The 12413-nt window shown below is 42.6% G+C and overlaps 1 protein-coding gene across 1 annotated transcript in view; it reads right to left on the bottom strand.

Annotated features, from left to right (window-relative positions):
* Positions 1-12413, bottom strand: part of FLT3 (fms related receptor tyrosine kinase 3) — a 59861-nt gene that overhangs the window by 25133 nt on the left and 22315 nt on the right. The window contains exons 5-9 of the mRNA XM_068984357.1: positions 11858-11987; positions 8568-8695; positions 7767-7906; positions 7516-7669; positions 6105-6273 (exon numbers count right to left, since the gene is read on the bottom strand). Of these exons, the coding sequence (XP_068840458.1) occupies positions 6105-6273; positions 7516-7669; positions 7767-7906; positions 8568-8695; positions 11858-11987 (721 nt within the window). The remainder of the gene's footprint in view (positions 1-6104; positions 6274-7515; positions 7670-7766; positions 7907-8567; positions 8696-11857; positions 11988-12413) is intronic.

The following is a 12413-nucleotide window of genomic DNA, read 5'->3' as shown; positions in this document are numbered from 1 at the left end:
TGGGTGTGAGAATCTTGAACATTTGAAATGAACTGGTGTCCAGAGGCAGTACCAGAGTGATGGTTACAAGCACAGGCTTTGACTCTGCTATCTCCCGGACTTCCCTGGTGGCTCAGCCGGTAAAGGATCCGCCCGCAATGCGGGAGACCCAGGTTCCATCCCTGGGTCGGGAAGATCCTCTGGAGAAGGGAATGGCAACCCCACTCCAGTATTCTTGCCTGGAAAATCCCATGGACAGAGGAGGCTGGTGGGCTCTAATCCACGGGGTCACAAAGAGTCGGGCATGACTAAGAGACTAATGCCCACCACTATCATCCAGTGGTGTGACCTTGGACAAGTCACTGAAACTCTCTGTTCTGATTTCCTTATCTGCAAAGTGAAGATAGTATCTACCTTATATGGTTGTTAGAGTAGCTTTTGTTAAATTTTTATTAAAGCAGTTTTGCATAAACTGCTTATAATAGTGTCTAGTTGTTGTTCAGTCGCTAAGTTGTGTCTGCCTCTTTGCGACCTCATGGACTGTAGTCCACCAGGCTCCTCTATCCGTGGGATTTTCCAGGCAAGAATACTAGAGCGGGTTACCATTTCTTTCTCCAATGATTGTGCCTAGCACATAGTAAACATGATAAATGCGTTAGATCATCATTACTATGAGGCTTATTAAGTCTGGGAATCATTTTGAATAAAAAAGACATTTAGAAGCTTTACTCTGGGGTATACCTTGTCAGAAAGTCACATTAAAACAAAGACGCAAATTAGAAAAAAAAAAACTTAAGTAAATGCCTATCAAGGAGTTAGACAAAATAAAATCTTCCGAGAAGTGGAATACCATGTAGCCATAAAAGTGATCATGTAAATAATAATACACTTATTAACACAGCAAGAGATGATATTTTAAAGGGAAAAATTGGGTGACAAATGGCACAATTAATTTCATGTTTATACAAAAACCTATACTTCTGTTTCTATCATGGCAGTTACATAGACAAAGTCTGAAATATAAGCCCTGGTGGTGGAATTGCGGGTGTTAGATCTTTTTTCTTTTTAAGGCAATTTCAGAAAATAAGAGTGAATGAAAGGGACTGACTTTGCCCCAGGTCTGGGGTAAGTAACATAACCTGTTTCCATATTTCATAAAATGGAATGATGAGGATCAAATGAGATGATCTGTATTAAGGACTTTGCACACTGGCACATCACAAGGGCTCAAAGAAGTTTCTTTTGTTCTCGGTGAGGCTTCATGATCTGGTCAGTACCTTACAACTGAATGGGCAGGATTTGGAAATTCCCACTGTTCACTACAAGCAAACATCTTCTCCTTGTGTTTGTTACACTCAGGGCTCATCTCCTTCAGGGAACCAAAACAGTCCTTCCAAAGAAGCTCAATGCAGTCCTGCAATCACATATCATTTATTGACTTGAGAGCTGGCTTTTCTGTTTGTCCCGAGAAGGACCGTGGCTCATCACTCAGAACCCACACTCTACCATACCACTGGTACCAGGAAGCACTCAGTTAATGCCTGTTGTGGGCAGAACTCAGACTGGTAGAATTGGAAAATTATATATTTCAGGAAAAAAGAGAATACAGGAATCTGGCATGCCTAAGGAGAGTCTCTCAGAAGAGACTATTTAAATAATTATAACATCCTAATAAGTTGTTTTGTGTGTGTGTGTGTGTGTGTGTGTGTGTGTGTGTGTGTGTGTGTATTTACGAAATTAGGAAAAGCTAAGGCAGATTTGTTTATAAGTCTACAGAGATAGGAAATTAAGCAAACGAACGGACGCAATATCCTAGAACCTTTTCCCAAGACCTGGTTATCAGGGCTGCTGGAAAGTTACAATTTCATAAAACGTAAACATAAAGGCAAACCCTAATAAACTCTGTGCAGTATTTGAGGAAGTAAATTGGAGAAACGAAGCTGTGAAGGTGGGGGAAGCTGCTCGATTTCTGGCACACACACGACCACACCAAAGCTTTTTCAGGAGTACTGTTATTACGAGACCTTTCGGTTACCCAGAAAGACTGGTGGCACTTTGCTTCTAAAGTCCTCTCCTGCCACATGATGAAAATTCTGTACTTCATCAACAAAATTCAGTTTGACTCAATAGTTGAAACTGAGTGGTGGGTAAAGGATGCTGACTCTATTATCCCCTGAGTTCACTAGTAAATTGGGAACTTTTTAGAATAAAAAATGGAAAAGAACTCAGAATTTAGTCTGCACCCCCAATGACAACACAGAGCCTCATGCACAGAGCAGAAGATACTGAGAGCACTTGTGTTCAATTTTTTTGGTCATTCATCTTTTATTCAATATTTTGAGTGTCTTTCTCATGATGAAGGAGGCTCTGTGTCACCTGGCATTATGAATCAAGTGGGCCATCACACTCACTGCATCATTTTCATCAATTAATATTGTAGCTCTTCAAGAACTTTTTAAATAAAATAAATACTGAGCGTTAAGTGTAGTGGTGAGTGCGCATTTTGAGTTGATTTCTGGGAGGTGATGATGAATTCATTCATTTACTAAATGGCTGTTGACTATTTACTAAATAGCTGTTGCCTTGTACAATAGCACAAGGCATTGTACAACGCCTTTCTAAAAAGACAGGAAAATGGCAGTGCCTATCAACAGCGATTCAACACCCAAGAGGCTAACTGTATCACCCGGTAACTAGGGGTGAGAGGTACAATCACCCTAGGCATCAGGATCTTCCCTAATTTATCCATTTAGCTGCCTCTTGAAGATAACTACTTGGGGTCAGGGATGCAGGCTGTGATCATGGAATGAAACCAGATGAACTACATTGGCCCAAGACCCATATATATCAGAGACACGGTCCTCTAATCAGTGAGTCTGTCAGATCTTAAGAATGGTGCCAGGTGTCACCAGCACAAATAGCAACGACCTCCCAGGTGGCCCCTGGCACTTAAATGAGCCTGATAACTTGAGGGAGTTGACAGGGAGACATCACCTTGTTCACACTTGTAGCCCCTGAAGGCATTGAGCCCACTGAGAAGGTATTAAAGGAATATTTGTTGAACTAAACTGAACTGATCATCTGTCTCTTTGAATCAAGGTTGCAAGAGAATCCTGTAGAACTAAGAGCTTCTCTGACACCGGGTGACAACACAAAGAAGAGGGAAAGGGACAGCACGGACACCCTAAACACGAGCAGTCAACTCAACTAGCAGGACGACCGGCCCTCTGCCTTCTACTTTCACAAGTTTGATGGTTGAGAATAAGGGCGTATGACAATGGGGTGACGCCCCCCTCCAAGGCAGTGGTTCTCAACCACAGGAACTTTTTCTCACCAGGGGACATCCAGCAATGTCCACAGATATTTTAGGCTGTCACAAGTGGGGTTAGTGGTGCTACTGACATCCATGGGGAGGAGACCTGGGACTCGGCAGAATATCCTACCACACAGAAGAAAGACTCCACCACCACCGCCCCCAGCACCCTGAGTAGAGAATTACCCAGGCCAAGATGTCAACAGTCTGTTGTTGAGAAGCCCTGAGTTAGGGGACTGTGAGTCCATCCAAAGGCTGCCTTCTTAATTACTTTAAAAATGAATGCTTTGAACATTAGGAGGTTTGGGCAAGAGAGGATAGACAGTTCCATACAAACTCTGAATTACAGAGTGCTTTTTAAAACGCACACAAGGGAATTTCCTGGTAGTCCAGTGGCTAAGACTCCAGTGCATGGGGCCTGGGTTCAATCCCTGGTCATGGAACATGCCTCAACTAACACCTGGCACAGCTGAATAAAGAAATAAGTAAAATTTTTAAAAAATAAAAAAGCAAACAAGGATCAGCTACAAATCACTTTGGGGTATGGAATAGCATGGTTATCAGGAGACAGAAGAATCAAGATGAAAAGAGCTTGAATTTCCCTGGTGGTCTAGTGGTTAAGAATCCTCCTGCCAATGAAGGGGACATGGGTTCAATCCCTGGTCTGGGAAAGATTCTACATGCCGTGGGGCAACTGATCCGGCATGCCCTAGAGCCCATGGCTCTTCAACAAGAGACGCCACCTCAGTAGGAAGCCTGAGCATCTCAACCAAGAGTAGCCACCACTCTCTGCAACTAGAGAAAGCCGGTGCCCAGCAACAAAGACCCAGCACAACCAAAATTAAATAAACAAAACACTTTTTAAAAAGACGAAAAGAGCTTAGCTCTGACTCATCTCCTAGACCTGTGCCATCCAACAGGAATATAATGCAAGCCACATGCATAATTTTAAAGTTTCCAGTTAGCTACCTAAAAAAGTGAAAAGGAGTAAACAGTAATGATAGATTTATTGAACTTAATATATCTAAAATACTAGCATCTTAACATATAATCAAGATAAAAATTTTTGAGATATCTCACAGCCTATTTCTCATACTAAGTCCTAAAAACCTGCTGTGCATGTTACAGTCACAGTGCATCCCCACTGGCACCAAATGTCAAGCTCTCAACAGCCACGCGTGGATAGATCCGGACTGCACAGTCCAGGACCAGACCTGTGACAGGACTCACCAGAGGTTCTCATTAAACACATGGACTCTGGATGCAATATGCCTCTGCGATTACTCAAGTGTAGTTATTAAAGAGCAAAGGAAACAGGTGCACCCCAGAGAACCAACTTCTGACTGTAGTTTCTTTTGTGACTGAACTTTCAGCATCTAAACTCAACAGCTAGCAACTAGCAAAGGAGATTAATCCAAGCCCTGACATGGCACCTTGAAACAACGTTCAGCTGTGCTCCAAGTGTCCTGCAAGTCAGCTGTAATGTCAAGAAAAATATATTTTGATGGTGAAAATCACTGCAGAATCAGTATATTGTGATAAAAATTGGACCAAGAGTCAACTGTGCAGTATTCTTTTGAAAAATGTAGCCTTGGGGCATAGCGCCCCAGTTTTGGTTCATCGTGTCTGAAATGGGAGCAAGGAATCCACATGTTTTAATATCCACCTAGATGATTACTATACAGTTGGTTTAAGGACTCACGTTGAGAATCAGTGGTTTACCATAAGCCCATCGACTCGCTTAAGACAGGACAGGTGCCGCTCAGCTCATAGTCTATCCTGAAACCATTGTTACCAGGGATTAGTTTTAAGAGATAAGAAACATCAGAGCCCATAGGATATACAAGGAAGAGCTGGTTTTTTGAGGGAGAAAGAGAGATAAATTCGGAGTTTGAGATTAACATATACCCACTACTATATGTAAACTAGGTTAACAACAAGACCTACTGTATGGCATGGGGAACTGCACCCAATACCTTGTGATAATCTATAAGGGGAGAGAAGCTGAAAGAGAAGACATACGTATGTATAAGAGGCTTCCCTGGTGGCTTCCCAGTGGTAAAGAATCCGCCTGCTAATGGAGACTCAGGTTTGGTCCCTGGGTCGGTAAGAGCCCCTGGAGAAGGAAATGGCAACCCACTCCAGTATTCTTGCCTGGAGAATCGCATGGGCAGAGGAGCCTGGCAGGTTACAGTCTATGGGTTGCAAAAGAGTCAGACATGACTATAGCGACTACACAACAAGAAAAAATATGTGTATAAATGAATCACTGTGCTGTACACCTGAAACTAACATAACACTGCAAATTAACTATCCTTCAACTATCAATCAAAAACCTGTTGATTTTTATTTTCCAAAGAGGGACTGAAGAATTTCTCCCCTAAGAGAAACTTGAGTGCGGTTGGACAAACCCTCAGGAAAATGAGATTTTCCTTCAGCATTTATCCTTGGGCTACGTCTGTGTTTGTTTTTTGAAAACTCAAATCAATATACCTATAGGTAGCGTTTTCGGTTTTCAGGGGTTTTACTTCCTCAGCCGTCTGCCAAGGGGCTGAGAGAGACTTGGTGTACCAGTAGCACATAGCCTCAAATAGGAAGTAACTATCGGGTGACTCAGAAAATGCCACACTCAAACTGATAATGGTTCTTTCTGTTTTTCGTGAGTAGGTTGCACTCTTTGAACTGATTAAAGAGTTGTCATTGTGCCCTCAAGTCCGCTGCTTTGCTTGTCTTCCATATCAGCATGATAGCACTTTAACTCCAGGGTAACCAGAAGGGTCTGGCCAAGAATGACGATGCCTCTTGGACTCACCTGTACCCATCATCCAGGCCACTTTGCTCACAAGGAAATGATTTTCGAGAGAAGGTCCACGTACATCTGATTTGTGGGTATGCTTTAAATCTGACAGAAAAACAAAACTCTTCATACTGGTCAATTTCATAATCTTCATTTGATTTGGAAACGTTTATAAATCCCTTTTCTGTAAAAAAAAAAAAAAGAATGCATTTCTAAATTAGATAATGAGATTCATATGGAAATACATTGAGAAGATAAATTTTTATTCATCAGTTTTAAGCAAGAAAACTGAGATTTGATAGCCCAACAAGAAACACATGAGTCCTGTCCCAGTTAGAAGCCTGAGCATATCACCTTCTGATTCCGCTCAGAATTAGATGTGAATAATCGATGCTCCTCCCAGAGAAATGTATAAAGACATCTATTGATTTTGCATACAACTTCAAGGGGTTGGAGGACTCCCCCAGACTTGGTGAACCATGGACACAGAGGGACCCACCTACAGTCCCTCAGTCAGAAGGGCCTCCTCGTGACTTATCCTACATAAAATAATCTCAGGGCACAAATAAAAGAACAGTCTAGCCAGTGATACTCACAAGGTTTCCCTGGGGAATACTTCCTTGTTAGTTTGATAAGAGAATCTTTTTATTTCTCAGCATTTTCAAAGTAGGTGGCTAAAGGCTGCCACCCCCTCAGAGATCACTGTTTTTAAAAAAATTTATTGCTGTCTCTGAGATTACTTACAGCAGGGTTATTGTCAGATCCTACACAGCCCACCCAAATTTCCATTTCTTCAAGGTTCAGTGGTAAAGAATCCACCTGCCAATGCAGGAGACACGGGTTCAATCCCTGGGTCAGGAATATCCCCTGGAAAAGGAAGTGGCTGCCCACTCCAGTATTCTTGCCTGGAGAATCTCCTGGACAGAAGAGCCTGGCAGACTACAATCCATGGGGTCCCAAAAGAGTTGGACACAACCAAGTGACCAAACAAGTATTTGTTGGGTTTTCTCAGCCACTGCTCTCGGCCCTTGAGGGGCAGTTCTCAGGTAGTTCTTAGAACAAGTGCTTATTAATGGTGCATTCTGCGTCTGGCTCTCAGCCACGTCTGGGACTACAAGGATAGAAGGAATTATTCCTGTCCTTAGGAACCTTCCAGCCTATTGGAAGACAAAAATCCACAGAGGGTCACATTACAATGTGATGAGTGATAAAACAGTGGCACTCAAGCAGGCTCAGGCTCTGTTTAACCAGAAAAGGAAGGGAGGGGGCAGCTTGTATTGATTTCACAAAGCTATCCTAATTCAATTTCTCTCTCATATTTTTGATACTAACCTTATACTGAAAGCAGAATTTGCAGCACCTACCTTACACTCCACACTAAAACAAATAAAAACACGAGTACAGATTATGTGCGCAGCTGCATTACCTAGGATGGTGACCAAAGCTGATTTACTGGGATGCTCTGAAGAGGAACAAGTGTAATAGCCAGTGTCGTTTCTTCCCACTGATGATACAAAAGCAAACAGAATCCGTATCATAGTTCTGTTTGTGGAATAGGTACTCATCTCAAAGTAGCTGCCCTAGATTTTAATATAAAACAGAGTTTGAATGGAGTGATTTCCACCTGGATTCTTGGTTCATTTTTCTGCATTTCAGAATACAAGCTCATCCTCTCACCTCTTCCAGTGCTTTATTCTCTAATTCCCAGCTGAGCCCGAATCCATGGTTTACGTGAATGGCTTTGCACCTTATCCATAAAGGTTCCCCTACTTTAAGAAATAATTGTGGCGGTGTGGTCTGAGGAGTCTGGTTTAGATCTAGAAGATGAAAAAATCTCGGGTAAGAAGAAAAGTGATTCCCCCCTGCCCCACACAATATATCCTGAACATTCTGCAGAATAAAGGTTTTAATGGTATCTCAGGGCTTCCCTGGGGGCTCAGTGGTAAAGAATCTGCCTGAGACACAGGAAGATCCCACGTGCCATGGAGCAACTAAGTCCATGGGTCACAACTGCTGAGCTTCTGCTCTAGAGCCTGGGAGCCGCAACTACTAAGCCCATGTGCAGCAACTACTGAAGCCCACACGCCCTGGAGCCTGTGCTACGTAACAAGAGAAGCTACCACAATGAGAGGTCCGTGCACCCCAACTAGAGAGTAGCCCCCCATTTGCCGCAACTAGAGAAAAGCCTGTGCATCAACAAAGACCCAGCACAGCCAAAAATAAAATAAATAAATGTTTAAAAAAGATTTTAATGGCATCTTAAATATTACAAACTATCCAAAATAAAAGGATCTTTCAGAGATTAAGTAGTCTCTTATGAAGAAATGAGCACAGAAAGAATCCATAATATTATACTGAAAATGGCCTGAAGGAACTATAGCATTTTTGAAATTGAGTGAGGACCTAAGGGGTGATGATTGGTCCCAGACTGTCTCCAAGGAACAGTCACAGAAAATGGACACGATATGACGGTCTTACCTATAGTGAAGAGCTTGGTACATTCCCTGCCCAGCTCATTTCTTGCACAGCACCTGATATCTGTTCCAAATAACTCATGGAGGACGCTCTCCTCCTTCGTGACGACAGCTGGACTCTCTCCTTTACAGCTGCAATTAAAAAAGAAATGTCAGTTGACTTAAACAACTTTTAAAATGACAAGCGAGTATTCAGGAGAAGAACCAGATAAAAGGTTGTAGAGTTTAAGAGCCTGATAAGAAAATAAAGATAGGAGCAGGTCACAAGGCAAACCAATTCATACTGAAGGTGCCCGCACCACCCACGGAATTCTTAAGGGAACTAGTTAGTTATTCATCACCTCACCTAATTAGAATAACGCTGGAAGGAATCACATAATAAAAGAGTTCAAAAGGTTTTGAGAAAAGCATGGATACTAAAGGGGAAAAGGGGGGGAGGAACTGGAAAACTGGGATTGACATATATACACTCACTATTGATAGTATGTATAAAATAGAAAACAGCATGTGTAAAATAGGTAACAGCATGTATAAAACAGATAACTAATGAGAACACGGGCTTCCCTGACAGTCCAGAGTGGTGGCTCAGAGGTAAAGAATCCGCCTGAAAATGCAGGAGACAAGGGTTCAGTCCCTGGCTCGGGAAGACCCCCTGGAAAAGGGAATGGCGACCCACTCCAGTATTCTTGCCTGGGAAATCGCATGGACAGAGGAGCCGGGTGGGCTACAGTCCATGGGGTCCCAAAAGAGTTGAACACAACTTAGCAACTAAACAACAAATGAGAACATATTGTATAGCTCAGGGAGCTCAACTTAATGCTCTGAGGTGGCCTGAACAGCGAGCAAATGCAAAAGTGAGGGGGTGCTTGTACATGTAGGTCAGATTCATTTTGCTGCTCACTAGAAACTAATACAACACGGTAACGCAACTATACTACAATAAAAGTTTATTTTAAAAAAGATTTCGTGTCTGGTGACCTCTTGGTTGTTGTTAAACAGAGAAAATGAATGGAAGAATTGAGAAAAGACAGAAAAGGGGTGGGGAAGAAAGGGGAGAAAAGGAAAAGCACAATTAGGTTTTAATACAGCAACAAGGTGTAGGGTCTTTGAAGCTCTGAAGAGGACAAGCAGTGAGAGGGAGAGAGGCCAGGGTTGCAGAAGTGCCCAGGGTCCCCACAGCTCACAGAGGAGAGGGTGGTGTCACCTGAGAGGCGCCAGCCCCACCTGGGGATTTGGGCTTCCCTGGTGGCTCAGTGCTAAAGAATCTGCCTGCAGTGCAGGTGACTCAGGTTTGATAAAATCCCCTGGAGGGCACGGGAACCCACTCCAGTATCCTTGCCTGGAGAATCCCCAAGGACAGAGGAGCCTGTCGGGCTACAGTCCATGGGGTCGCAAAGAGTCGCGACTGAAGCAACTTAGCACACACGCACGGGGACTTGAGGGACTTCTCCCTGCCCTCTCCCACCTCCCTAACCATCACCTTTCCCAAAGCAGGTGCAGCTTTTGGAATAGTCACAGCTTTCTGTGACTATACACAGACTATATACAGCTTCTGTGTATAGTCACTTTTCTCCTCTTTATCACTTCAGTCACATAAATTCTTTGTTTACACATTATTCCTTGAGTTTTAAAAATGACAACAATAATTCTTTTTAAATTACAATAATATATATATGTATTTTTTTGGCCAAGTGATAAGGGAAATCTTAGACCCCTGACCAGGATGTAACCTGAGTCCCCTGCATTGGAAGATCAGAGTCTAAACCACTGGACTGTCAGGGAAGTCCCAATAATAATTAATCTTTAAGATGACAATAATTGCTTATTATAGAAATTTTGGAAAACCCAGAAAAACCCAAAGAAAAGAATTTTAATTTGCCCATATTCCTACCACCATGAGATGACCAACTGTTACTATTTTGCTGTGTGTAGCTTTCTAATCTTTTTCTTCCCTGTTCACACATTTATATCTACAGGTAATCTCTTTTTCCTTCAAAATGTGGGATCCCAGTTTTCTCATTTGGCAACCTGATTTTTTTTTTTCTCCTTCTCTTCAGTCCCATTTTTCAATTAAAGTTGTTTAGTACATTTTAATTAGTTCAAACAGCATGAATCCTTACTTTGTGAACACTTAGGTATAACACATTTATAAGGTACTTAGTATCTACCAGGCATTGTTTTGTGCGTTTCACGTGTACCGATTCATTTCCTCATCAGAGTGATCTTATCAGGTACAGACCGCTACCAGCCCCACGATTCTAATGAGGTGGGAAAGGGTTAAGTAACTCATTCAAGGCCACACAGGTATAAGCACAGAAGGGTTCAGACCCAGGCAGATTCTACGTCTTCAAACAATCATATCTGCTCTTCCAGAATACATGGAATAAGCACAAATTAAACATTCATTCACAGGGGATTTTTTTACCTATAGGGGATTATTCACTAAAACCTGGACCTGGGACGTCCCTGGGGCCCCAGCGACTAAGACTCCATGCATCCAATGCAGGGGGCCAGGGATCCTTCTCTGGTCAGGGAACTAGGTCCTGAATGCCGCGGCTAAGACCCAGTGCAGCCAAATAAGGTAAAAGTAAAGAGTAAAAAAATTCAAAAGTCTGGACCTTTTCTTTAAAAAAAAAAACAACAACAGTTAAACAACCATTTATGACTTTATTTATTTATTTGGCTCTGCTGGATCTGTGCTGCTGTGTGGGCGTTCTCTGTAGTTGTGGAGAGTGGGGGCTACTCTCTAGTTAGGGTACCCCAGCTTCTCATTGCGGTGGCTTCTCTTGTTGCGGAGCACGGGTTCTAGGGCATGCGGGCTTCTGCCGGTCGCTGCATGTGGGCTGAGTAGTTGTGGCGCCCAAGCTCTAGAGCACAGGTTCAATGTTGTGGCGCCTGGGCTTAGGTGCTTGATCAGGGATCGAACCCGTTTCTTCCGCATTGGCAGATGGCTCTTTACTACTGAGCCACCAGGGAAGCCCTGGACCTTTCTTTTTCCCCCAACAGAGTCAATAACCCTGTAACTTCAAGTTAGAGAGTCAACAACCCTGTAACTTAAAAGGCGTTTATTCATGTCCTGTGATATGCAGGGAGCATCCTACAGGTCAGTGACATGACCAATGAGGGGCTCCAAAGGCCCCCTCAGTAAGACATGCCCCCCACTTTCCCCCTGGGAAGTCCACACCAATCATGCTTTAAAAGGCCATGTTTCTTGTTAACATGGTGATAACCTGTACATACAGTATGATGTCAACTATATTAGAGAAAGTCACAAGAGCCGTTCTCACATCATACCTGTCACTCTGTGAATCGCAGAACACCCATTCCACCGTCGGTTCTGGAACACTCTCTGAGATGCAGAGCAAGGCGTCCTGATTTTCCATTTTTCTAAAGTAAGGTTTTCTTAATGTGTAAAGCAGTGTATCTAAAGCATTATAAATTATTCATGTTTTAATATTAAAAATGTTTCATATGAAAACCATTAAAAAAATACTTAGTCTCCTCAAAAGAAGAATTCTACATTAAGAAAAGTTAATCTCTTATACTCTAGCAGTATCTTCCACTTCACTCCAAATATATACAATAGCATATCCCCTCCTCACCAATATATTAAACTCAACTCAGGCTGAAATGCTGACTGGCATTTATTCTCTTAGCTAATGTCTTTGGCTATTTCATGAACCCAAAGACAACTAAAGTTTAGTGGAGGGAAGCCAGGTAAAAAAACAAGTATCAATATGCATGGGAAAAAGAAGAGCAGAAATAACATAAAGTTTATAACACATACTTATCTAGCTTTGAGGCTCAGCTTTCTGCCCACATGGAGAAGGGCATGGCAACCCACTCCAGT

This window comes from Capricornis sumatraensis, chromosome 12, assembly GCF_032405125.1.
Source record: "Capricornis sumatraensis isolate serow.1 chromosome 12, serow.2, whole genome shotgun sequence".
Classification (NCBI taxonomy): Eukaryota; Metazoa; Chordata; class Mammalia; order Artiodactyla; family Bovidae; genus Capricornis; species Capricornis sumatraensis.
Note: the sequence above shows the minus strand (reverse complement) of the source record. Positions and strands in the feature narration are given on the sequence as shown.